General features: G+C 34.4%; 7 protein-coding genes and 1 non-coding gene across 8 annotated transcripts; 5 read left to right on the top strand and 3 right to left on the bottom strand.

Annotated features, from left to right (window-relative positions):
- The first annotated feature begins 240 nt into the window (after positions 1–240).
- Positions 241–1,213, top strand: PHYBLDRAFT_79490 (hypothetical protein). The gene is made up of 2 exons (XM_018443469.1): positions 241–363; positions 457–1,213. The coding sequence occupies exons 1-2, from the start codon at positions 264–266 to the stop codon at positions 882–884; spliced, it is 528 nt and encodes a 175-aa protein (XP_018285586.1). The 5' UTR covers positions 241–263; the 3' UTR covers positions 885–1,213.
- Positions 1,214–1,425: 212 nt separating this feature from the next.
- Positions 1,426–3,107, bottom strand: PHYBLDRAFT_79489 (hypothetical protein). Its single transcript, XM_018443468.1, has one exon. The coding sequence runs from the start codon at positions 3,028–3,030 to the stop codon at positions 1,585–1,587; it is 1,446 nt and encodes a 481-aa protein (XP_018285585.1). The 5' UTR covers positions 3,031–3,107; the 3' UTR covers positions 1,426–1,584.
- A 7,297-nt stretch (positions 3,108–10,404) lies between these two features.
- Positions 10,405–11,030, top strand: PHYBLDRAFT_24034 (hypothetical protein; the record flags this gene model as incomplete). The annotated part of the gene is made up of 3 exons (XM_018439827.1): positions 10,405–10,503; positions 10,603–10,781; positions 10,952–11,030. Coding segments are annotated over 3 exons (357 nt in total), but the record flags the coding sequence as incomplete, so codon positions are not given.
- A 186-nt stretch (positions 11,031–11,216) lies between these two features.
- PHYBLDRAFT_174232 (hypothetical protein) lies at positions 11,217–13,081 on the top strand (the record flags this gene model as incomplete). Its single annotated transcript, XM_018437213.1, has 6 exons — positions 11,217–11,274; positions 11,350–11,428; positions 11,920–11,960; positions 12,139–12,182; positions 12,352–12,435; positions 13,064–13,081. The coding sequence occupies 6 exons, from the start codon at positions 11,217–11,219 to the stop codon at positions 13,079–13,081; spliced, it is 324 nt and encodes a 107-aa protein (XP_018285583.1).
- Positions 13,082–13,529: 448 nt separating this feature from the next.
- On the top strand, positions 13,530–16,400 carry PHYBLDRAFT_183552 (p53-like transcription factor). Its single transcript, XM_018438791.1, has 4 exons — positions 13,530–13,773; positions 13,962–14,033; positions 14,148–14,393; positions 14,554–16,400. The coding sequence occupies exons 1-4, from the start codon at positions 13,583–13,585 to the stop codon at positions 16,010–16,012; spliced, it is 1,968 nt and encodes a 655-aa protein (XP_018285582.1). The 5' UTR covers positions 13,530–13,582; the 3' UTR covers positions 16,013–16,400.
- Positions 16,401–17,875: 1,475 nt separating this feature from the next.
- Positions 17,876–19,489, top strand: PHYBLDRAFT_69409 (hypothetical protein; the record flags this gene model as incomplete). Its single annotated transcript, XM_018442091.1, has 5 exons — positions 17,876–17,919; positions 17,986–18,007; positions 18,254–18,324; positions 18,964–19,099; positions 19,391–19,489. The coding sequence occupies 5 exons, from the start codon at positions 17,876–17,878 to the stop codon at positions 19,487–19,489; spliced, it is 372 nt and encodes a 123-aa protein (XP_018285581.1).
- Positions 19,111–19,193, bottom strand: PHYBLDRAFT_t250. Its single transcript has one exon. It is a non-coding gene; the product is annotated as a tRNA-Leu (tRNA).
- Positions 19,490–22,735: 3,246 nt separating the features above from the next.
- PHYBLDRAFT_174229 (hypothetical protein) lies at positions 22,736–24,353 on the bottom strand (the record flags this gene model as incomplete). Its single annotated transcript, XM_018437212.1, has 4 exons — positions 22,736–23,535; positions 23,743–23,796; positions 23,875–24,001; positions 24,066–24,353. 4 exons carry the CDS (start codon positions 24,351–24,353, stop codon positions 22,736–22,738), a joined length of 1,269 nt encoding a protein of 422 aa, XP_018285580.1.
- Between the last annotated feature and the right edge of the window lie 2,501 nt (positions 24,354–26,854).

The raw sequence follows: 26,854 nt of genomic DNA, 5'->3' as shown, positions 1-26,854 counted from the left end.
GACTTAGAGACAAAAAAGCTTACATTAAACGGTCAAGTTTGTAGCTCCTATTTAGGGAAACATTGATGCAATCATAGCTGTGGGAGACATGTATAGGTTGTTCTACAGCCCTGCACTGTTACATATGAATCCTAACCCCAAAAAAAAAGAGCATTTGTAGAATTTAAGCCCCCATCAATTAAACATATATAAAAAAAAAGAATCGCATAGCTTTTTATGCTTTCTTTAGAACTCTTTTATGTTTTATTTTACTTTATTTTGAAATGAAGATTACGATTGTTGACAGCAGATACAACATACCTACTCGATACCTACGACTTCGGATTCCAAACCAACGTGGAAGACTACTCTTCTTGTGGCCAGGTAGAAACAGACAGAGAGAGAGAAAAGACATCTTTATTTCTTTAATACGTGAACAAAAAACTCTATATATACTAACAGCCTCCATATAATTAGCTATTTCCAAGTTCAACAAATACATAAAGGTCGGCTTTAGAGTCAACCGAATGACATGGAATATGTGGCATCGACAAAGCTTGACCCAGATAAAGCCTATTGCTCAAAGACATTCTGCACTGTTATTATCATCAAACACTCGCAGCTCGTCTCAATCGGCCATTAGTACTTTGCACACTTCAGAGACAATCCCAAGACAGTCTATCTCTAACTCGACAAACGACAAGACAGAATCTGCCCAACCCAATGATGATAGTATCAGTGAAAGTAATAGCAGCAGCAGAAGCAGTAGTTCATACACACCTTTCTTTGAAAGCCAATTGGGGAATACCCGTCATTCTCTTTCTGGAGAAACGAGTGGTCTTCGTCGATGCAAAACACACTATGCCAATCTTTACCAATACTTTGCCCATAACATAAAAACATAATAATGCTTCTTCTTTACCTATTTACCTCTTGACATCTTTCCTTACTTACTTAATTACTTATCTATTTATTCATTTTTTGCTCTCTCGCTTTCCCTCTATTTCTCTACCTTTCTTTATATATATACAAGCACTCATTCCACTCACTCCATTCATCCACTTCATCCACTTCACCCACTTCACTCATTCTACTCACTCCACTCACTCTATTCATCTTACTCACTCCATTCACTTTATTCACCCCACTCACTTTACTCATTTACTCATTTACTTGCTCTCGCATTCGCACTCTTTATATATACACTTTCTTTTAAATAAACTTTTTGCTTTATAACTATCTACTATATTTTAACCACTTTCGGTTAGAATCAAAGTTATACTCAGTCTGCTTTTTTGGTCTTATATTTCGGCCGGGATATATATATTAGCCTTTATATATATATATATATCTTTACCATTCCTTACAAACCATATCATACCCTTTCTCTTTTTCTCTCAATTTTTTTCTATCAGTATTGTTGATATTATACAGAGATATCTGATTATTTTGTATTTGTATATTTCTTTAATAATAATAATAATAAAATGAAAATTCTCAGGATGTTTATTTATTTTATATATATAATATAATATATGTACATATATATATATATTATATATATTAAAAAATGTATGATGGTTAAATAATTAATGCGTATAGTTTCTATGAAATAGGTTTGAGTTCGGGCTTACGGGCCAACTCATCTTTGGCCTCCGCAAGAAGAAGGTCAAACTCTTTCACAAATCGCTTGCAAATACTATCTGCAAGATGAGGGTATTCGGGGTGACTGTCGGACTGGGTGGTAATGGCGAGCTTTCCACAGTATGATGAAAGGCCGATACCAAGACTTCCTTTTCCAGAAAGTGGGCTGCAGAGACGGAATTCTTCGACTTGTTGGCCACCAAATGTGATAGGGGTTGTTGGGCCGGGTACATTGGTGAATACGGCATGAGGAATGTCTGCGTACAAGTCTACGACTTGAAGAGGAGGGAGAATACCAGGGATAGAGCCCATGACGCTCTGCATAAACTGATAATAGGCTGTAGGGAAATAGGAGGTCTTGATGGCTGTCATTTCTCGCTGGACTTGTTTTACTAATGAACGTGTGTCGAGATCCTTCATCGAGAACCAGCCCCATGTTCCACTGACCACATTACGAGTACTCCAGTCGTCGGGTTGGCGAAGAGACAGAGGAATCAGCATTCTAGCATAGTTGTCTTTGCGTGTGCCAAAGGATTCGATATAGGACTTGATGGCTCTTGTTACTACTACGATCATTATGTCATTGACTGTTCCGTGGAAGGCCTCTCGGACGATTCGGACATCATCGAGAGTAATCGATTCAGACCAGGAGATTTCTTTTTGGTTTTTTTGGATTCCAGAATAGTAGAGATCGTGACGATGAAGGGGCAAAAGGCACACCAAGCCCATACGGACATCGTGCTCCACAATAATCCAGATCGAGTACAGCTTTACGAATATGACATGAAGCCAGAATGAGAGCCAGAGAATGAGGAAATTGGCCATGTCTTTGATGAGTTGAACCGACAGAGTGTGATCGGTAATGGGGTACACTGGTGCAGACTTGGTCAACAGGTTGGTTTTTCTGGCGTGAGTTACAAGCTTTGGCTGATCTTCTTTGCCGCCAAACGAGGTTACAGCAAGTAAACTTCTGATAAATCCTTCGCCGTCGGATAAGGCGTGATGTGCTTTCCAGTACACAGCAGCCTTGCCGTTCTCCAGTCCAGAAATCATGTGCAGTTGCCATAATGGTCTTTCGGGGTCGAATGGTTTGATAATTTCTTCGCTCATGTAGGCCTTGAGACATTCTTCTGTAGGTTTTTCGAGGGTGTGTCTTTTGATGTTCATGACTGGGCACCAGGGATCAGCTTTTGCCCAAGTTGCGGTGTGAAATGAGCTGCCGTTGATTGGTATTTCGGTAAATCGAGGGTATTCTTTGCAGAGCTTTTCCAGGCTTTCGCTGACTGCTTCAACTTCGAGTTCATGCTTGAATACCCAAAGACTGAAGACATTCATGAGTCGCTGAGGATGATCCAATTGAAGCCATATATTATCGAAACCGGCCAGTTTCTGGTCGTTTTTTGACATTTGGTTGGTTGGTTGGTTGGTTGGTAGGAGTGAGTGTGAGGGGGAAAGTGAGTGTAAATGAAAGTAATGAAAGATAACTGACAAACGAGTAAAGAAATAGGTATATATATATATATATATGTTATATATGTTATAGTGATAAGCGTTTCTTGGTTTGCTTAATTCATTTATGTGGTGCCACTATAATCCTCTTGGTTGGTTATTTGAGTCTACGAACTATTTTATTTTATTTTATTTTATTTTATTTTATTTTATTGTGGTTGTCTAGCATGAGACGATGAGATTGAGCTAAAAGCTAAAACTGCGATCCGAGGGCCGCCGATCAGGATTTTATGACTAATGTATAACCTATGCTAGACCTCTATGTCTCCTCTTCTTTTATCTTTCTCCAAGACATCTTTCTCGATTTTCATGTGCATTTTGTACTTGTTTTTTCTTAACTGGTTTCAGTTACACTTAGCCCGACCTAATCCTCCAAGTTGGAACTATTTCCGGTTTTTACTATTATTAAGAATAGCAGTAAATTAACTAATTTTTTCTTTTTCTTTTTCTTTTTCTACAATAATCCTGGGGCAATATTTCTTGTTTGAGAGCAATAAAACAACCCTAAGTTGGATATTTTTGTCCTTCTTACTGCATAACGCCAATTTTGTTGGTGAGTAAGAATACGAATAATAATGCGATTCAAGACTTTTCAGTGTAACAAATTTAGACAAACACAGAAGCTTAATATATGGAGACATCTATATTAATACTATGACTTTGTCAATAAAGTACAACTACTTGTAATACTAATAAATAGTAGATTTACTGATCTATATACCCCAACTAAACACACTGCAGTACAATTCAAATATTATTATCCTAAAAGTCTAAGAACAAACAAACAAACAATGCTGCTCCCCAGCTTAATTGCAGGTATTGTAAGACTCCAGAATCTTAATATTTTCTTCGTTGGTTTTTTGTTGGACAACTTTTTCAATTGTTGAGTAATCACGTGAGCAAGTGAGGTACTTTGCAAATACCAAACAAAAAAAGAAGTAGGAGGGGTGAAGTGAGTGAGAGATAAAGAGAGATAACAATAGTAATAAGTAAAACCATTGCTGTGCGTACGGAAAAACCTTTGGTGAGTCGAGTTCTACTACTGAATCCAATTTAATTTCATTTGGAGCTTTATGTGCTTGTAGGATTATGGAAGCAATAAAGCAAAAAATTAAAATTTGTGGGCCTAGTACAAGGTAGTAAATAAAAAACGGTACAAGCTATATGTGTATTTTCTGATTTTTATTTTACTCTTTATTTCTTAAAAGGATTTGTGCTCGGATCACTGTCCAATTTGACCATTAAACAAGCAAAGAAAAATCTGTAAATGGAAGATTGGGTCGCGAGAAAATTTGGTTTCACGAGTACAAATTAACCCACGTTGGCTAACCTGATTTCCTTTTTACCCCCAACAAAGATCCTATAGTGTTTTCTTTTTAAAAAAAGAGAGAGAATAATAGGCAAGATCCATGTGTAATTATGTCAGTCAAACGAACAAGAATAAAAGGAAGAATAATTATATGTAAGTTGGTAATGAGAAGATTTGACTCTAAAATTTACTAGAAAATTCATAATAATCATAGTAATTAATGTACACTTACTTTATTCTATTCCTATTTCTATTTCATGATGTATATATATCTATAGTCTTTTCTCTATTATAAATCACGATTCAGCTTCCAAGCATTTCAACTTTATATTAAGAGAATAGAAAGCAAAAATGTTTATTGGATCATAAAATAAAAAGAATAAAAAGAATGTGATTTTTCTATTTCATTTTCATTTCATTTGATTTATTTTTGTCAGCATTAATTCGACATTAGTATCATAGCATAAACTTGCAGATCAGTTTCCATTAATAATGTTTATTCCCAGGACAACTCACCCTGACTCGCTCGAACTGTCAAAAAAAAACATAATAATCAAGTACTCTTAACAATATTAATACTAAACGCAATTCTTACTGTTGTTCTGCTTCAAGAAAATATCTCAATCAATACCCTTTTATTTTATTTAAGCATCTGGCATTTTGAATCTCAGAATTAAAGTTCAGATTATACTTCTTTAAAAAATGCATGATAAAACAAATTTTGAAACAGCCAATTCAAGTATATCTTCTCAAAGTCCTTAGTTATACTTTTGTATTTTTTGTATCATTTACTTTATTAAACTAAATATACAACTGAAAATTTCTTTGACTAAAAACAAAGAAAAAACAATAGTAATGACTTTAAGATTTTTCTTATTTTTTCTATTTTTTGGCAGTGGCCATTGTTTCGGTGTTTTAAATCCTATCACAAATGAGAAGCTGTCACATCAAAGCCACTTTTGATGCTGTATGAAGCTGAATCAAAAAAATTGCCTGTAATCTACTATTATACACTTCAAGACTATGGCACCTAGTAAGCTAATTTAACATGACCAATTAAACATCCTTCTCTCCTCTGTATACATATATTTTTAATATTTTATTAATATAAGAAAAATTGTAAATAATTATTACAGAGAAATCGCTCGCAGATCAAATTGCTGATCTTGACACAACTGCACCAAAGGGTAAGCATTACCCTCTTTCTCCCCTGTTCTCTTGAAAACCGTCAATACAACGTTTCAAGAAATTTTTATTTGCGTACAATTCCCGCCAACACCACATCATTCTTTACTGTAGATTATGATCCCGAAGATCTCGACGGACCTTTGAATGACCGAGTTAACCAAGAAAGCGATGCCGAAGTTGATGAAGAAAAAGAAAAAGGAACCCGGGATCACTACTTGAAAGTAGGCAAAAGTTCCCTTAGAAACCAGCAATTCTTAATGGACGATCCCCGCTACTCCGGAAAGAGAGCCAGCCGTAAAGACATTTACTCTTCTAATGACGAAGAAGAACAGTCTGACAACGAATGGCAGGGTGTATCTGGTGAAGACCAGGAATCTGCAGATGAGGATGCCATAAGCGGTAGCGAGGACGATAATGACGGTGAAGATCGTGAAGAAGTTGAGGCCTTTGGTGAGGTTGAAGACGACAGCGATGAGGATGAGGATGAGGGAGAACAGGAAGAAAATACCGGAATCAAGGATGAACTCCGTAAAATCGAAGAGGATGAAAAGTAAGCTTTAAAATGAATTATTAAAGAATTAAAGGAAAAAGAGAAGAATAGATAAAAAATAGAGTAAGAGAGAGAGAGAGAGAGAGAAACTTATTGCTTTATTTTAGGGAGATGATTTCGCAAATGTCAAAAAGTGCACAAAGTGATATTGAAAAAGGTCAACATGTTAAACAGCAATTGGTAAGACACCCTTTTTTTCAGTTTATTACTAAATCATAAAAATGATAATTATGGATCAAGTACATAATTAATTAATTCATACGTACATACATACATCTTATAATTTTGTTTTTATTTTGTTTTATCAGCAATTGTGGGATAACTTCCTTGAGAGTCGCATTCGTGCTCAAAAGCTTGTAGAGATCGCCAATCAGCTTCCTCAGGTACGGCCTGTCTGCAAATATGTAGTAAATTGTTGTTCTTGTTATTTTTGAATGGTCTTTAGTAATGCTTTTATTTTGTTGTTGTTTTTTGGTTTTTTAGCATGATACATGGCCTGAAATTTTGGCAAAGGAAGAGGGTATTGAAGGCGATCTTGATAGTGCCAAGGAAGTTTTGAGAGAAGTCATTGATGAAATTATGGATCTGCGTACAAGTTTGCTGTCGGATAATGGCACAGTTGACCTTGACGAGTGTGATTGGAACAGCAGGAAGAGACACCTTGATGATGATGATGATGAATATATTGAGAAGCTCTGGCAGGATATTTCACAGATTAATGACGTGTAGGTTAATGAATTATATTAAATATACCAAACAGTAAGAAAAAATAGCAAAACATTAACATTTTTTTTTAGATTTGTTCCCTTCCGTAACTCCACTTTGGAGAAATGGGGTAACAAGGTGCAAGCTGCATCAAGTGCCCGTTTAAACAAAAAGTTCAAAGCGTTTGATCAAGTAAGTTTCTAGATAGATATATAAAATTATATGTATATTTAGTAAAGCTTATTGTGTGTGTGCTTTAGAGCATCATGACACAAATCGATAATACCCTTGCCGACTCAGAAACTTTGGTGAAGCGAACACAACTTCAAAGAGCAGAATACAAAATTCTTGGCAAGGTTTGTAGAGATTTCTACTAATTAGTTTAGTGTTAATGTGGTCAAATATATATATATATTACTAACAATCTAAAATATTTTAGCCTGAGCCGATAGAAGAAGAGCAGAGTGGAGAAAAGGTCGATCGTCACTTGAACGCTTATGATCCCGAGATCTTTGACGACAATGATTTCTACCAGCAACAGCTTCGTGAATTGATTGAGTCCCGTATGATTGATACAGAGGATCCTATTGCAATGGGTATGCGATGGGCTGCTCGCAAACAGGCTGATATAAAGAAGAAGAACAAGGTTGTAGATCACAAGGCAAGCAAGGGCCGAAAACTACGGTAAGTCCATGATTATTATTTTTGAATTAGGGTCCATCCTGTCAACAAAATGAAATGCTTATATGTTTTGTGGCTGTCTTAGATTTAATGTTCATGAGAAGCTCCAAAACTTCATGGCTCCGATACCAGCTGGTACCTGGCATGAGGAGATGACAGATGAACTCTATTCTTCTTTGCTTGGACAACGCAAAAACACAATTGACAGTACAGATGCAATCACAGCATAATAAAACAATAAAGAAAATAAGATGCTATTTAGACTATTTAAAAAAAAACTACACATCGGGTTGCTATGGTAACGCAAGATGTACAATATATTTATGTTTCACTTTCATTTTCAAAACGCCGTGTTACACGGAATTAATGCATTTAAGCTATACAAAAGTAAACTAAAAAAGTCAAACTTTGTCCAACAAGAAGCAAAAACGAAGAAGAAAAAGGTATTTTCTAGATACACAAGAAATAAGATCAAATAAGATAAAATATATGGGTGAATCGATTGGTTGATTGATGAGTGCATAGAAGAATACATAACATACAATAGGGAGAGGTGTAAAAGTGCTTGAAATTCTTTGGTCTATTTTACTTTCTATTGTTATCTGTGATCCATACCACGATACAACAAAGTTGAAAAGCTCCTCTTTGTGTATAGACAACAAGTCTCGGCTCACCAGACTCTTTTTCATATTACACAAGTTCTAAATAGATAAATAGATGTGTATATTAAATGGCAAGGTAACACTATGCACAGTATTAAGTGAACAAAGAAGAAGAAGAAGAAGGGGGTGGAAAGAGGGTTTGACTTTCCGGTGTTCGGATTAAACATTTAATATTGTGGTGGTAGATAAACCAAAAGAAGAAGAAAAGTAGGGAGTGATGTATAAAGAGCTTCCTTTTTGTTCTTTGCTTCTAAAAGAGAAAGATGATTATCATTATTACGAAAGTGAGTTGTTCTATAATTAAATGATTTTTTCCCATCTTGATAAACCTAATTAGTGCTTTCATTTTTTAACCTTCTTTTAATTAATAGATATACATAGATAGAGATATACAAATAGCTGTACACCCAACTGGATGATATACGTAAATAAATAGAGAAAAAGTAAACACTACATAATCTACGTCATGTAATCAACTGAACAATGCCCTGGGTACTTGATAGTCCTATAGAATTATAAATAGAGATAAAAAAGAAAGATAGTGAAAATCACGCAAACAGAGGATTCTATAGGATAAACCACCACTACGGGAAAATAGTCATTCTTGTAATTAAAATTCACAGTGGCGCACTATCACCGATCCTAAACTCTCTGGACTGAACCTGCTATTCCAATTACAGAGCGATTAGTTTATGCTCTTAACTTGTGTCATTCACGGTAACTTCCAAGTGCCATTACTACCTACTATTATCATATATTTATCTTAAAAACAAAATGTGCTGCAAACAAGCAATATGGAGCCTTTTATGGCAATAGCAAGAATTACATGGCTCCTCCTCAACATGTTCTTTAGAGGGAGTTCCTTTCTTCCTATATTAGACCTTACTGGCTGGATCTTTATTTATAAAAGTACAAGAGAGAAAGAAAATAAGTGCCTAAACTTTTTTTCTTTTGGCTATTTGCGTTTACTGATACACATACAGATTTATATATATATATATATAAAAGAATGTTCAAAACGAGCTGCAATCAATAAAATCAATCTTCATCTGCCTATACTTTTTTTTTATGTGCGAGACATTAGTGAAGATATAGTGTATATGAAATCTCATGGGATAGAGGCAAATCCAAACGTATTATTCACCCTAAATATTGTCCTAAGAATTAATCGTATTAAATTATGCTTAAGAAAACGTTATGTTTGCTGTGAAGTGTAGCAAGGAACCAAGCTGTTTATTTACGATGAGGGAGGAATAAGCAGAATTTTATTACATTTAACAAAAAGAAGAAATATTTTGAACGAGATCCCACTTTTTTAATTTTTATTGAGCGACATACTCATTAAGAACCCCGCATATTATTTTTGGAAGGTCATACAGACTTTTTCCATTAGTATTGTTTATTCATTGCCAGCTATTATCCCCGAATAAATAGAAAGATGATTATTTAATGTACGCCATTAGGACATACACAGTATTTAAATGCAGCCAGAAAAGTAACTGTCTTGCAATATTTACTAACATAAGAAAACATTCCCATACTTATTAAGTTTTAAATTTTCCGAGTACAATATTTACTTATATGTATATGGATTTGTAAAACATATGCTCCGCACCTTTTAAAAATTAGATATTCGAGCATCTGCAGCAGTTACTTTTTTTCTTTCTTTATATATAAAAGCGTAATTTTTACTTATTTATTTACCAATGCTAAAGTATGTAAAATTGTTAGGAGCTCATTATCATTCAAACCCCTGGATATTGGTTAATCTAATTGTCAATATAATTATTATTATTAAAGTAACCATTCAAAACATCTATCCTCAATGTAATGCAATTTTATTTGATAGTTGAAAACACAGGCCAATAAGAGCCAACACTTGAACTTTTTTTTTTGGTTTTGCTTTATTTGTTTTTAATTGTCTACATACATGAAAGTATGCATGCACAGATAAATAAATAATACCGAAAATTAATATTACACGCAACACACGCGTACACGTAGACGTAGACGCACAAACGCACAAACAATTTTTGTTTTTGTTTTTTTTTTTTGGTTTCTTTTTATTACTATTATTATTATATACAGATGTGGTTAAACGATACACAGAGTAATAGCATGATTTTTAGTCAAACCTGAATCTGTCTATAACTTTACACTTGTGATTTATTTTTTGGTTGTTAGAAATTGGAGTAGGCTTGACAGGATGTGGTGCATTGTTCATGGCAATGGGAGTAATGCTCATGCTTGATGTTGCGCTGATGGCCTGCGGAAATGTAAGCAAGAAATAGGTTTTTTTTTTTCTTTTCTTTCTTTAAAAAAAAAGAGAGAAGTTTCTAATACTTTAGTGGTGCTTTTTTTTTAAAAAAAAATAGTTAATGATTGTACTGGGGATTATAACGACGATTGGTCCCAGAGGAGCATTTGAATATTTTAGACGATCCGATAGATGGCTTGGATCGATTTTATTTTTAAGCGGAATTTTTTTGATCCTAGTCAAGTTTCCTTTGATCGGATTTCTGCTTGAACTCTGTGGGTGCCTGAAATTATTTAGGTAAAAATAAACGTAGAAACGAAAGAGAGAAATAGAACACAATAAAGGATCAACATAATAAATTTAGTAAAGATAAATATATAGATAAGCAGATATATAATGTGGGTTAATGTTACTCATATTTTCTCTTTTTTTTTGGTTTTTTGTTTTGTTTTTCTTTCTCTCAATAGTAATTCGTTCCCCACTATCTTTGGCGTTTTGAAACAGTTGCCTTTTATTGGTCCTAAACTTGCAAGAATAGTTTTCTAATATTTATATAAATATATACACATTTATTGCCAAATACAGCCTTGAGTATGGTTTTTATACAAGTATATATGTGTATGTATATGTATATTTACATATATATATAATTTTGGGGGGAGGTGGGAGTGGGAGTGGGAAGGGGAGGTCTTGTGATGATATATAGTATATTTGTAGTAAAGATGGTTTTCAATGACGCCATTGGTTCAAGTAATAGAAAATATTGATAAAAAAGTATTAACAAAAAAAGGTATGTTTCCATGACAACAATGTAGTGTAGTATAATGTAGCTTATTGTAGTATTTGGTGTAAATTGACATACAAGAAAAGGCTTATGAGTTGTGGGTAAGTGTAGATGTAAGTGTTGATGTAGATGTGAGCGTGTGTGGGTGGGGTGATGAAGGGTAACGACGGAACAAAAAAAAAAGAAAAAAAAAAGGCCTGGTACTTTTCGTCCCACCTATAGAAATCATTTTGACTGAGATTCCAATGAGATGAGAAGACTTTTTGCTCCAAATGGAAATAGCTTAACGGCGCTTCTCTTTTCTGAGTATTTAAAATAAATAAATAAATAAATAAAAAAATAAAAAATAAAGAAGGCTCAGAATAGTACATGTATAAATTGTCTCTATATTACGAGATTATATAAAATACATAAAATACATAAAGTTGATACTATGGAAATAAACACGTAAAAAGAAAATCATTAAAGATCTAAGCAACGATGAACATCAATATTAATACAGATTGCATCAGCTCTATTTAATCGATATTATAATAGCTATGAAAAATAGAAAATAGCCTTGAAATCTTGAGAAAATCACAGGTCATCAAAAACAAATTCAGCAATTTTTTTAAAATATATATATATAAAAATTAATATTGAAATTATTAGGGCAAAAAGAAAGAATCCATTAGTTTGGTGCAGAGAAATTAGTAAAAAAAAAAAAAAAAACTCCTATAATCCTTGCTTGCATAGAATTAAATTATTATATTTATATTCAGATTTCTAATTAATGATACTGATATTAAGAGATATCTTTGAACAAGCCTTTGAGTGCGATTAGTACCAAATTATATATCTACTTTTATATATTTATATCAGTGTATATAGATATCTATATTACTATTACTATCTTCTTTCTTTCGGGGAAGACGGTAAAAATCAGCGCGCGATTCTTAAAACTATTGAAAGATTTAATTTTTTTAAAAAAAGAGACTATATATATAATCGTCACGCGCATTTTGGTTAAATGCTATTATTGCTGCTGTTGACTGTTATTGCTTCTTTATATATTATATATATAAAAGGTGAAAATAAAACAAGGTCTATCAATTGCAACAACAACGACCAGAAGAAAAAAAATTCTTCTGTTCCAATGGTTACATAGGGTTCAAAGCGCTGTACGAGGTACGCACAGACGGTATACGCTGATATTTATATATTCTTTATATATAAAAATATTTCATCGATTCACAAGCAATGAAGGGAGAGAGAGGGAGTTTTTTTTGTCTTTTCTGTGTGTATGGAAATTTGAAAGCCCGAGAGGCTGAGACAAGATCTCTTACTAAGCGGAGAACTATGGCTTTACCAAGTTGGGTTGGTATTGCTTTGTTTGGCGCGTGCGTTCACTTTACTTTAGCTCAAACAAATGTGATACATGGGTGCGCCGACCAAATAAACGCCGCATGGTATCTATGGGAAAAATAAGGATTTTTTTTCTTTTATATATGATTTCGTTGTCTTTTTATATTGTGATTTATATAATCATTGCAGTCAATCAACTATTGTAATCTATTAAGATATATTTATTTACTTATTTATATGGTTACTATGGTTACTAATTTAAGTTTGTTTGAATAACTAAGTAAAAACTGAGTCCCTGGTGTGTTTAGGATCAGAAATGATCAATAACCATCTATTGACCATCAGGACTAGAACAAAAAAGAAATAAAGTGAGCATCTATACATCTATAAAATCTTTAAATTTATATATATATAATATAATATATATATATATTAATAAGTGTTAGTATAGTGTGTTGTATATATTTAAAAAATAAAAATAAAAATAAATCAAAAATTATATATTAAAATGTTTCACAGAGCCTAAATTGCTTCCAGACTCAGAAGAGATGGCCCCGCCCTTTTGATACTGTAGTGTATTCTCTGCAGTCAAGGTGAAATAGCAGAAAGGTACACAAAGAAAGTCGCTTTGTTTCACTTGGTGCAGATCTCTGGAGAAGCGGAAATACAAGAAAAATATAGAGAGAAAGGTAGAAACAAAAAATTAAATGGGTTGTGCAGACTTCTTTCAAGGCCTTGATCTCTCACTGTAGAAGCAAAGTCTCTGTCCAAACGGGTTCTCTCTCTCTCTTTCTCTCTCTCTCTGCCCCTCAACCTTATTATTGGTCTTTTCAGTTCCCGATATCACTTTGTGGCCATATAAGATTTCCATCCTATGCTTCTAATTCTTCTCTCTCTTCTCTCTCTTCTCTTTCTCTCTTTCTCTCTTTCTCTTTCTTGTTTCTACTCTATTCAACTATTACACAAAACCATGAACCCCTCTCACGAAGCCAAAGAGTGGCAAATTTCTCAATCTCCTCTGCAGCAAGGTCCACCACAATCAGATGGCCCAGCAATCGTATCTGGCGCCCCTCACTCGATGCAACAGTATTCGCCACTCCCAACCATGGGACATCCTTACAGCCACTCCTTTGCCCAGGCAAGCCCCATGCATCCACCAATGTAAGTATATACACAAATACAACTATTGCTGTCAATTATGCGTTCCTGTTGATATTTCGTGCAACTGGTGCGACCCCCATCAAAAAAAATCGCCCCTTTGCAGTGTCATATGAAAATAGGTGGCAACACAATATACTATAGTTTATGGTATTGTAATAATTTTTTTGCTAATATTTCTCGGCTTGTAGTCATCAGTATCTACCTATCACATCAGGCTATGTCCCTCCCAACAGAGTTGAATCTGATCCAAGACTTCCTGGGTAAGGCATCAATTATATTATAATATATAATATAATATAAACCTTAATTATGTATATATATATTTGAAACATGATATTTATAATTATTCTTATTTTTGGTTGCTTTTATTGCAGTATGATGGCTCTTTCTCAACCTGGGACTCCCCGTCCAAACTCCGTGAGCCATGATGTCCTGCCATCTCCTACAAAGATGTCACGACAATCCTACGCAACATCATCTTTCCACGCCGGACCTTATCCCCCCATCGCTCTTGCAAGAAAAAGATCTCGGAACGATTCCTTGTGTCCCGCCGAAGCCGGCCCGGTTTTTAGCTCCACCAAACCTTTCGACAATCTTTATGCTTTGGACCGAACCACATTGTAAGTTTTGCAATATATACGATTTGTAGCTATTATTACTAGTGGTAGTGGTATCAATAATAGTAAGGCTTAAAGCTACAACTACAAATAAACAAGTATCAAGTTAATAATAATAATAATAATAATAACTAACACCATCATTACTATTATCATTATCTAGAATGGTTCCTCGTATCCAGGCAAAGATGGACAGAGGATTTTTCCTGTTCTACAACGACTGGACTTGCTACCGCCGCAACTACTTCCAAGTTAGTGGAGCGTTTTCCATTCAGGGACTCAACCATTACTACGCCGACACCGAGCCGCAGTGCCTTGTACAAAAGGAAGACGGAACTTTTAGCCAAATTGAGCGTTTCTACCTCGGTATCTCTGCTCGCGTCTCAAACAGCGAAAAGGAAATCGAGCTAATCCAACACACCCCAAAGCGCGACAAGGGCCCACAAATCAAGCCTGAGGCCAAGGCCATCACGGCCGGCGGAAACCTTGGCATGAGCACAGTTGGAGCCAACCAGAACATTGCGACTTTTGAACGTATCCAGTTTAAGACTGCGACTGCAAATAACGGCAAGAGAAGAGCAGCCCAGCAATACTATGTGTGTCTGGTGGATATGTATGCCTTGACAGCAGACGATGGCCAAAAAATCAAAATCGCGTCGTGTCAGTCAGCCCCACTTGTAGTCCGTGGTCGTAGCCCGGGCCATTACGCCGATAGCCAGGAGAGACACAACTCTATTCAGTCAACAGCATCAGCAACCGCTGGAACAGGTCCAGTAAGTAACGACGGTCCCCAACTCTCGCCACAATCCCAGTCCGATGAGCAACAGCAAAGATTCACCACACCTTTCCCGAGACCTCCGATGACACCCCCCGGAATGATGCCTGCTGAATACAACTCATCTGCTGGCGGCTACCCTTACTATTCCAACTATCCTCATTTTGCGCCTCCTCTTCCTCATAATGGTGTGATGATGAACAATGGTCCTCATACCCCATCTCACCACCCAAGCACTCCATCTCCCTATCCCCACCAACAACAGCAGCAACAACATCCCCATTCTCAACACCAGAATCAACAACAGCCTCATCCTCACCCTTCCCAGGCATCTCATCCATATATGGTTCATTCCATGCCTGAAACACCTCAAGACTCTTCTTCTCCCGACATGTACCCTGGCGAGTATGTCAACCAACACCAACACCACCAACAACATCACCAACAACAACAGCAGCAGCAGCAGCAGCAGCAACAACAACAACAACAACAACACCACCATCACCAAGGAAACAACCCAAACTCAAACAATAATGATCACGATAATTCAAAAATGTCCCACCTTTCTCAGGCTCAGGCTCAGGCTCACCACAACAGCAACCTGAATATTCAGATCCCAATGGACTCTACTACAGCCGAATGGACTCGTAACCGGTTCCACTCTTCAGGGTCTGTACAGTCTCCTGCCCATGACCACCCCCAAAACTCATATTTCCCCCACGGCACCCCGACTCTCTCTTCTGCCGCATCCCAGACAAGCGCATTTTCCCCCACAACACCAACAACCCCTTACGGACCAAGAAAATACAATGCCGTGCCTAACCTTGTAAACCAACAGAGTGTATAGAAAGTTTCATAATATATTTTTCTGCCTTTTTTTCTTTTAAAAAAAAACTTTCTTTACATCAACCCTTTTATTATTATTATCACTATTATTACTATTACTATTATTATTATCGTACACCCTTTACTACTATTATCCTCCTTTTATTGTTTGAATTCCTTTTATCCGGAATCATACTTTTATATTATTATTATTATTATTATTACTATTACTATTACTATTACTATCTAACCTTTTTCTTTCAAACCATGTAAAATCTCACCCACACCCATACACCCTCATACAAAACAAGCACAGAGTGTACTACATATCCAATAAAATACAATACATTATATATATATATATATATATATATATATCTATATCTATATCTATATCTATATCTATATCTATATCTATATATTGTCAACAAAAGCATACAAGAAAAAGAATAAGAAAAGAAGTAGCATAGAGGTAGCATAGAATTTTAACATGTCGATCTGTATTACTGAATAAGCTTAGCTGTCAATAGTTGCCATTTGGCGTGCGACTGTATAAAATATTTTATTTTTCGCAACAGGAAATCTTTAAACTTTTTTTTAAAAAAAAATATATATATTTTGTGCTCGCTTGTTCATCTGGCATGACATGACATAGCATGACATGGCATACGTCTGTGCAATCAATATATGCAACTGGTACACAAGTCAGGAGAGGTTTTTTGGGGGGCAGGAGAAGAAGAAGGAGAAAAAAATTGTGGGGGGAGGGACAGAAGTGTGGCAAAGACCAGAAAAAAAAGGGCTAAGGACAAAAGGGTGGGTAGTGCATAACGTTGCACCTGACTCTTTGTGCGGCTACTGCTAACAAATTTCTTATAAAAGTAAATTCAAAAATATACCTGAAATTCGTTACACTTTGTATTTCGGTATCCGGCTTAAAAGGCTGTCTCCAACTTTTTGGTTCTGGTCTTTTTTTCTTCTTCTTCTTCTTGATGGTTGAACATATATCTTGTGTACAACAATCCCATTTTCTTTTTCCTTTTTCCTTTTGTGTGTACATAAATTGTTACGAATACTGGGTACCAAGAATGAAAAGAAAGAGACCTCAAAATACCGATTATGTAATTCATAAATTCCGTAATTGTTTTAATCTTTGACTGTTGTACTGTGATATATTTATTAGGCGTAGAATTATGCTTGAATATTCGCTTAGAAGATATTTTAATACCTTTCTCCTTCTTCTTTAGATTTGTCTATGTTTTGTGAGTTCTATGACTTGCAATAGTGCACTCTAATGGCTGTTTAGCTTATACAGATTCTATTGGAATATTAGGGTAGTATAGTCATTAAGTTTATGAAAATGTATGTATATAAAAATAGCAAAATGCAATTATTTTTCTTGGCAAAGACAGTAACTTTACTTTCAATTGGCATTTTAATCCCAAAAATATCAATATATATTTATATTAATTTATTTTATTTTGTAGTTTCAAAAATATGTGTTTCTATGCAGGCATTTTGAAGTCCTGAACAACCAATCTCTAGTACTTTATTCTTTGTTTCTAAATATTACAAACACAAATATGACTATAAAACAGTTGGCTGGACTTACATATCATTACTTAATATTCTGTTGGTCTTTGTGAATCCATAGCAGCATTAAAGATAAATAGATAAGTAGATAAGTAGATAGATAAATAAATAAATAAATAGATGTATAAATCGTGTCTCGTTTCTGATATTGACAATCGAACACGGTATATTTTGGATCCGATTGGATAATTCGATTTCATTTATTTATTATTATTTTTTTAAAAAAAAAATTGCATTGAGTATCAACGCCAAAAGAGAAAAAAGAAAAAAGCCTTTATCTCCTAGTTACACTGTCATGCTTGAATGGATCGCCCTCTGTACATCGTGGTACACTATAAAGTAAAGTCAGAAAATAACAATAAGAGTAACAGTTAAAAGAAATCAGATATGATCAAATTTTAATAGACTTTATCGCAATATATTTACCGTGTGTGTGTGTGTAAAGCTAATTGCTTTTAGTAAATGCATATTGTATATCATTTTGAATTTTTATAAAAATAATAATAATATTAAACGCTGACTTGAAATGCTTGGTAGTTCAGTATATTCTTTGCAAGGGAGGTTCTAGCGGAATTACAGTCAGAAATATATTAATCTATATCGCTTGTTTAAAAAAGCAACAACAACAACAAAAAAAATTGATAAGGTAAATCATGTGTTGGTGTATGTATAGATGCTTACGCTTACGCTTATGTTTATGTGCGTGTACATGTACGTGTACGTGTACGTGTTTATGATTGTATAGTAAGCTATGAAACATGATTAGTAAGTAGCTGGATATCAAGTATTTTGGTTTTTTTTTATTCGGATAATATAATACTAACAAACTCCTCTTTTTTAAAAAGATATCTCGAGAACATCTTCTTATTATAATACTTTAATAATAAAAATAAAAATAATAGAAATATTACTGTTAATTTGCTTTTTCATTCATCTATTATACTGAAAAGGCTATACAGTTTATGCAACAGCAAAACAATAAAAAATAATAATTAATAAATCAGTTAAATCTAGCTTTGATATAATAACAATATATAATCTATAGACAATACTCTCGCATACTCTAACTACGACTACAACTTTTTTTTTTTAAAAAAAAAGGAATCGAAAGGTATATTCAGTTGAGAATTGAAGACAATGTAATAGTTGACCTAATTAACAAACAAGTATTAGGGCTGTCGTTCCCGATCTGGGTTGGTCTTCCTTTTACTATAACAAAGTCAAAAGGTCAAACCCACTGGGGATCAAGGAGTATACGTAAAATCAAAGAGAGGATAAAAGATACCTTTTATTAATATGAATTGAATTGTCTTATATAGTTTTCTAAACTAATACTGCGCATTATCCGCAGTAGTTATTATTTATATTTAATTAAAGAAATAGTCATTATACTGCGGTTAATGCTCAGGAAGATATTACTGCGCATAAAGAAGTACTGCAGTTAACTATCTTCAGATTTTACGGATTCATCAAAATAATGTCCGACAGGGCACGACAAAAATTCAACTCACGTAAAAAAGTAAAAGGTATTGAAGAGAGTGGGATTCGAACCCACGCCTCCGAAGAGATCACGGCCTTAACGTGACGCCTTAGACCAACTCGGCCATCTCTCCAATTCATATTTTTGTTAGACTGCGCAAAGTAAACAAAGCAATTTCCAAGCAATATAAAACAGGCAAAGAAGTATACTTGATAATAAGGAAGTATACTTAAAGAAGTACAATCAAACAGACAAAATAATATAGTAGATAAAAGATGATTTTATTATGAACAGTTGCTATTGATATTTATACTAATTCACTAATCCTAGGGGGACGACGTTTCCAGATGGGAGATGACGTTTTCAGGTTGGAGACAACATTTTGATTTTACCGGTGTTGTATCCAACATAATCGTAGATTTAAATTAAAAGTACAGACACTCAATAAATACGTACATTGAGTTACCGACAACTAGTAACGATACTAAAAGATATACCTTCCTTTATACAAGGAAATTACGTAAAGAACATACTAAGACAAATACTAAGACTCTAGTCAATAACACTAAAAACATAAGAACTAAATCATAGAAGATAATGGTAGAGAAACAGACATTACATGATATCATCATATCATCACCAAGCTAAATACAATGTCTATATAAACGCACAATACTAATAGCAATAGAACAGCATCTCTTTTCTGATTCTTTTACTTCTTCTAATAAAACAAAGTCTCACCGTACTCTCGTCTGCACTTGTTTTATTTTATATCTTATTTTTACCTCATACATAACAACCGGACTACAAATCATGACTTGCTTTCCGGCATCAAATAACTACATCTGGTCCCTAAGGATTCATACTTATCATAATAAAGATACTTTAATGCAAGACAAGATAATGAATTTGGCTAAATGTAAAAGCATCATAGTAAGTATATAATTTTATACATATATATATACAATATATTCATGCATTATTTTATATATATATATAATAATAAAATGAATGCCTATCATGCTACTTTAAGACAGTATACCCTAATAAAAAAATGTTGTCTCCCACCCTGAAAACATCGTCTCCCACACCTATTTGTCGGAGTTTATACTTTGACCAAAAGGTTGTCTCCCATCTTTATATGGCTGAGTTTAGAATCTAGTCAAAATGTCGTCTCTCACCTGGAAACATCGTCTCCCAAAAGTCAAGACTTTTCATATCTCGTCTGTTAAAAATAAAGCCTTTATAATTTGAATTTCTTTATTAAATACTATAATAAGGTTATTATATTTTTTAATGTAATAAATATTATCTCTTTTTGATATTTATTTAAGATAAAAACTAATAAAAACTGCTAAATCTTCTTCAAAAAAGAAAAAATGAGTCGCAAAAACATCTGAGGATAAATATAATATTAATAAATTTCGCATATTTTAAAAAATGTATCTAATAATTATAAAACAAATATAGTTTACATTTAAAAAACATATCTTAGACAAATTCCAAGTCAATTAGAATTATTATTAATAACTAGACACTAATATGCTTACTTTTTTTGTAATTCTTATATATTTTATATGGTAAAAAAGCAAAAATAGTATAAAATTATTGCATAAAAATGGTAGCTAGAGTCAAGTATTTGTAAGATATACGATATATTTGGGTCCCATTAACAAATCACATACTTACTGTTGCTAATGAGTAATATTTTCACGATTTAACTTGAGGTATAAATCATATATTTTCATTTTATGTGATTTAAGTGAAAAAGATTATGTGGTATTTCAGGTATGAAACAATAGAAAAATAAAATATTTGATAATAGAGACGTATAGAAATACTTTGAGACTGTATATCAGTTGTCTTTATTCATAAATAAAAAGTGTCCCTTTTTATAAGAAAACACAATCTGCTCTTGTCATTATGTCTTAGTTTCTTAAGGCTTTCTTCCTTTATTATATTTGGTTATTAGAGTGTGTTTACTGCTTAACTAGTGTCAGTGTTACAATTATGATATCAAGTCATAAATTGTACTTTTTTAGCTCTTAGTTATTCTTTTCTCTTTTATATTAGAGCTTTAGGACTTCTTACTAAATTAGCTCCATATCAATCTGACACAGTTTACCCAGCAGTATGATATAATTATCTTAACAATCTTTAAGATATTATCTACAGTACTAACTGTAATAATTATTGGGCTGATTACTTAATCATTTATATATATTTTATACTGACAAGATAATAGCTACTATGCTATCCCAATATGAATATGTTCTTATATGTGATAAATCCAACATCTGAGTGTCTGGATCACCACAGATTATAATCCATATAATTTGTATTTTTTTTCAAAAACTTTCATAATAGATATAAAGGTAATGAAGCATTTTATGCCTAAGAAAGTTTACATAGCAGTTAAGCTAATATATTTTTACAAAATTCATGTTTTTATTTTTTATTTTTATTTCTTCTGTAAAAACTCTTTCTATCATTTCCTCACAACATGTACACGAGATATTTTATCAAAAATACAAAAAATTAAAAAATATTTATAAAGGACCAAAAAAAGTTTTTAATTACATATATTCAGATAATATATGAATTCAGTAAAAGTTTCATAGAAAACAAATGAGAAAAAAGTAATTCTATAAGCAAATACTGTTGTAAATGAGTATTGACTACTGCTGTAATTGAGAATAAGTCTGAAGGAAATAATATAAGGCCTCAGCTATTCCAGTCAAAGGTGTCTACCGATTACTTTATTATTTAACACACAGGTTTAGTATGCATGATAGTGATTATATTTCATATGATGATATCACCATAATATGGGATACATCGGTAGATTATTAAAAGCATAATTATAACTCATAAACACATTTACTTTCGATGTTAATACTTCATTGGGACTACACACATTTATATAATAAACCATACATTAATTATCCCAAGATCACGTTGCTCTGATTAAGGCTCAGATAGAATCGATTACCTGACCCCAGTCATATAATTTTCCCGATCCAAAATAATATAAATAGCAGTAGTAGTTCAGTGTAGGAACCTGGTCAAACTTTGATACAAAATCTTTTCTCAATAAACAAAATCTACACAAGTTCTCACGAATCTTTGTTCCTAATCTCAAATCTTCAATTCTTCCTCTTAAAAACTTCTTCAACTTCAACCACCACAACAAATACAATATTTTATTTTATTGAAAAAATGCAAATTTTTGAGATATTACGTTAGTTTTCTCATGATCGACCTTTTCAATTCAACTAAAACTCCTAACATACATACATATATCTATATACTACTTGGATCCAAAGTTATAGAGAGCCAGCGCTTGAATTGATGAAATAGATAGATGTAAATGCATAATATAACATATTTGAAGATAGTTTGGCTCGATCTGTGTAACACCATCCGACATTTATGCTTTTTAATTCGCTGGATATAAGTGTAACTTGAAGGGTAAAGTACTTCCCACGAATGATCTCTAGGAAAAAACAGAGCGGAGAGTCATTTAACCCACAAGTGATAGATAGCTTATGTTGACGCAAAGAAACAAATTGATAAGATTTATAAAGATTTAAAAAAGATTGTCTAGCTAATAAAATATAGGTAATAAAGTATAATTAAAAGAGTAAAAAAATAGAAAAGAATATTGAAAAGAAATTATTTTGGAGTAAGATCAATTGGTTCATCTCGCTGTGAATGGAGAGAGAGCATAGCATTTCTGCGGTCATGCTTATTAAATTCTTTGAGCTTATTCCAGTAAGTATCAAAGTTATCATCAATCTTATTCCTGGCATAACCTAAAAAAAATAATTCGGGAACGGTTGGCAATTTTCTAGAGATATTATGGGAAAGGTCAACTGTTGTCCAGTGATTACTGTTAACATGATTAAAAATCAGAGGTTGTCGTTGTTTGGTTTTGTTGTTGGGAAGGGCGAATGGAAGAAAGGTTGTTGAGGGGGTGTTGGGGCTGTCTGAGCAGACGCAGACTGGTCGTGTATATGTGTCCGCAGCTAGTTGAGCACAGTCGGGTGTGTTAAACCACATACTGGCATCTGAACATACTGGGATGAAGTTGGTGTTGGTGTTGGTGTTGGTGTTGCTGGTGTTGCTATAATCGAGTTGAGAACCATGTTGAATAATTTTTTCTAGTTGGCTTGTGTCAGTGCCAAAAGTATTTGCGTACAATGTTTTGTATTTCGGCAGGGCGGCTAGCATATCCCTTTTTACAAGTGGAAACTTATTTTGATCTTTGTAGATCAAGTGGGCAAGGACTCGAAAACCACACCATCCGTCAGCAGTAGGGCTAAACCCACCCTTGACATCATCGATTATCTCATGAGAGACAGGAAAACCGGGCTGGAATTTGACCCTCTTGCCAACAGAGGTGCGATTATCATACTGGTAATCTTCTAAGGCGGTGGCGGGTCTTTTGAACCCATTTTTTTGGGGGGCATCGACTAAAAAGTATATAAGTATAAGACGATATTTCTCTTTATGGATTCAATTACACTGTAAAATAAGAAAGAATATTACCTAGGTCGAGAGGCTATTGTTTTACTTGTTTTGTTTTGTTTTTGGTGGCATCGACTAAAACGAATATTAGTATTAGTATTAGATTACTTTTAATGAATTCAATCACATTGTAAAATAATAGCGCATTTTACCTGGGTCGAGAGGCTCCTTTTCAATTTGTTTTGTTTTGTTTTTGGTAGCATTGACTAAGAAAGTTGTGTATATATAAGACAAGAGTTCTTCTCATAAACTCAATTAAATTTTAAATTAAAAACGCATCTTACCTGAGTCGAGAGGCTCTTTTTTGATTTTTTTAATATTTTTGTTTTGTTTTCTTGTGACCTTAAGGCCAGATAAACTCTTTTCAACCATCTTTGTAACCTTTCGTCGGTACATTGCCTTAATCCCGGCCTATAATTCCATTAAGATAATTAGTTTTGTCCTATGTTTAATATAAGTAAATCACGAAACTTACAGTTCCAGCCAAGATACTTGTCTTTCTCCACATTGGGCGACCAAAGTCCTTTGGCAAGTATTTAGGACGTCTGCTGCCTTTGCGTCTTCCTGGATACTTGACGTTCTCTGGCGCTTGCAGTTTGATAGGAGAATGACCATTTTTGCCATCAAAGTCATTTACAGCTTTTTTCACTTTTTTTAAAAGATCAGCAACTTGCTGGCTGCCTTCGCAAGAGCGGAATAAAGCTTCAAGCTTAATGATTTCACTCATCCACTCCTCGGGTTTTTCGATGACAGGAACTTGCATATTTGACTGATTCCATGCCTTGTCTTCCTTTCTAGCATCAATAACCCATCTATCTGGTAGATCAGAGATTTTAAGATCCCTTTCTACTGGTAGGGTATGGTGACAAGGTAGGCCATATTGGACTTTGTTCATGCAATAGCACTTCTCATCATCTTCTGGTAAACGGAGCTCCTGGTCAAGTACAAGCAACGCTCGCTTTGACACCTTCATGAAGAGGTTTGAGAGACATTGGTTTCGTCCAACAAGAACATCGATCGTGTTCGTTTCTCTTATCCTTGTTGCTCGGAAATCCATCTCTAGCCTTTCAATGTATTTGGCCACACTCTCAAAGGCCAACCCCAGAGAAGAAATAGCAGAGATGCCTCTCTTAAAAGCTTGATGAGCACTTTCTACTCGCTGAGTGGTGGTACACCCGAAATGCATAAGCTTGCTAGTGATATACCCTGCCCACTTATCTTTGCAATTCAACCACCTTTCGGAGAAGTAGGTTGATGCCGGTGCTCTGGCCTTGCCATCATCTACTTCTAGCCCAGCACAAGCGTCGTTAAACTTTAGGAGAGCCAAGTTGAACTCCACCTTAGTTCTACTATGGATCATGCGGCTTACATGATCCATAAGCTCTTCTTTCTCGGCTACGGACTTCGTTTTCCCAGAGAAAGCTTTCTCCAAACTGTTCAGCATATGCCAGTAGCACAAAAGCTTCTTGTTTTCTGGGAAAACAGTGTCAAGTGCATTCATTAAAGCAGAACACTTGTCTGTTACAAACAGAGTGGTTGATTGCTTGTTCTCAAAAACAAGTGCCTTGATTTGTTCCAAAAACCAAACGTAAGAACCGGTTTGCTCATTGGAGACCCAGGCAAATGCAATTGGAAAAGATTTTAAGGTTTCCCCTCCAAGGTTGTGAACACCCTCGATGCAAATAAGAGGCATTCCCAAGTTGTTTGTCGAGTATGTTGCATCCACCACCATAACTTCGGAGAGTTTCTGGGCTCTTTCCAAAATTTTGGGGTGACTAAACAGGATTCTCTCGAGGCACCCACTCTTATTAGTCTCATAGCGAACTTGGTAACCCTTCGACTCCATAGCTTTGATGAGCTTTGTTCCATCATCCTGAAGAGTAGGAGCAGAAACACGAGCATATGCTGCCTTCATGTTATCAATGTCTTTAACGTACAACTTATGGCCAGGGTATGCTTCGTCATTGATTGCTTTTTGAATCTCACGAGTCTTGGTATTTGTCTCGATAAGCTTTGTTATCATGATAGAATCTTCTGTTGTAACTCTTGAGAGTCTGCCCTTCAAAATAGACTCCATACATTCATCGTCAAGGGGATGGTTGTGGAAGGCTTCGATCTCATGAGTGGCCTTCAAGAGAAAATATCCTTTGGCTGCCTTCTTGTAGGATACCTTAAGGAGATACGGGCACCCAATCATTCCACTAGAAGGAATTTTCTTACGGTCGTTGTCGTCAATCTTTCGGGTGTTTTTATAGTGACCACCCTTAGAACACTTCAAGTAAACTCGAGTTGGTTTACCATCTTTGATGACAAGTGCGAAGTTGTTGGCGAGGGCATATTCTTGCATCTTTGCAATTGCCAGCTGCACGTCATTATAACCATTAACTGGTGGGATGGGGAGAGGTTGTTGGACAGGAAAATGTTCTTTTCCATTAAAAAAACGGATTTCTTTATTGATAGGGTTCATATTGAAGTAAATTCTAGAAAGTACTTATTAACATCATGATTTCTAATTGCTAATCTGCAATGAGCAAAGTAATGTCTTTGATATCTCCGAGAAAAACATTATTCTCTAATACATTTGATTAGTAAGTTCTTACGAGATGAGTAAATAATAGAAAAGAAGGTTTTATAATCAAATATTGAATTAAGAATTTCAGGACACACCGTTTTGCCCTGAAGGATTGGAGAGAAGACATCGGGCCCCGGACAGATAGTCACAATCAATTAGTCCGGTAAAGTCAAAACGTCGTCTCCCATCCTGAAAATGTCGTCTCCCTAGGATCGCTGTTTATTGTGATTTGATAAGAAAGACATGTGTGATAAAGAAGGAAGAGAGAGAGAGAAAGAGTAAGAATAAGAATAAAATAAAGTGCACCCATGTCTGCTACTAAGTTTGTGCCACTACAATATGTATCCAGCTGTTTTGATTAATCTACACCTTATTTTTGTGTAAAAGCATATATATTTTGGCCGTATCTTTAGGAACCTTGAAAGCCATATTACAATACCTAGTAAAATATACTTTTTTTTTATTAAACATTAAAACTTTCATGCCTTTTATTTTTACCTTTTATTTTGATGTTTAGTTCAGTGCAATTAGTATTTTCTAGCGGTTAACATTGTGCTTAATGTTCAAAGTAGTAAAAGTCCACGGTGGGTATATTTGAGGGCTATCCCAGACTAGCTGCTATCTTAACATTCTGTGGTAATGTATAATCAGTAGGACAGTCGAATGCAGATACCTTGATTTGTAGGACCATA

This window comes from Phycomyces blakesleeanus (genome assembly GCF_001638985.1).
Source record: "Phycomyces blakesleeanus NRRL 1555(-) unplaced genomic scaffold PHYBLscaffold_29, whole genome shotgun sequence".
Taxonomy (NCBI): domain Eukaryota; kingdom Fungi; phylum Mucoromycota; class Mucoromycetes; order Mucorales; family Phycomycetaceae; genus Phycomyces; species Phycomyces blakesleeanus.
The sequence above is the reverse complement of the archived record's forward strand: the minus strand, read 5'-3'. Positions and strand labels throughout refer to the sequence as shown.

Coding starts and splice junctions, on each gene's coding strand:
- PHYBLDRAFT_79490 (XM_018443469.1), top strand. CDS start 264: ATGAAGATTACGATTGTTGACAGCAGATACAACATACCTACTCGATAC. Junction 364..456: donor ACTACTCTTCTTGTGGCCAG/GTAGAAACAGAC, acceptor CCATATAATTAG/CTATTTCCAAGTTCAACAAA.
- PHYBLDRAFT_79489 (XM_018443468.1), bottom strand. CDS start 3,030: ATGTCAAAAAACGACCAGAAACTGGCCGGTTTCGATAATATATGGCTT.
- PHYBLDRAFT_183552 (XM_018438791.1), top strand. CDS start 13,583: ATGAACCCCTCTCACGAAGCCAAAGAGTGGCAAATTTCTCAATCTCCT. Junction 13,774..13,961: donor AGCCCCATGCATCCACCAAT/GTAAGTATATAC, acceptor CTCGGCTTGTAG/TCATCAGTATCTACCTATCA. Junction 14,034..14,147: donor TCTGATCCAAGACTTCCTGG/GTAAGGCATCAA, acceptor CTTTTATTGCAG/TATGATGGCTCTTTCTCAAC.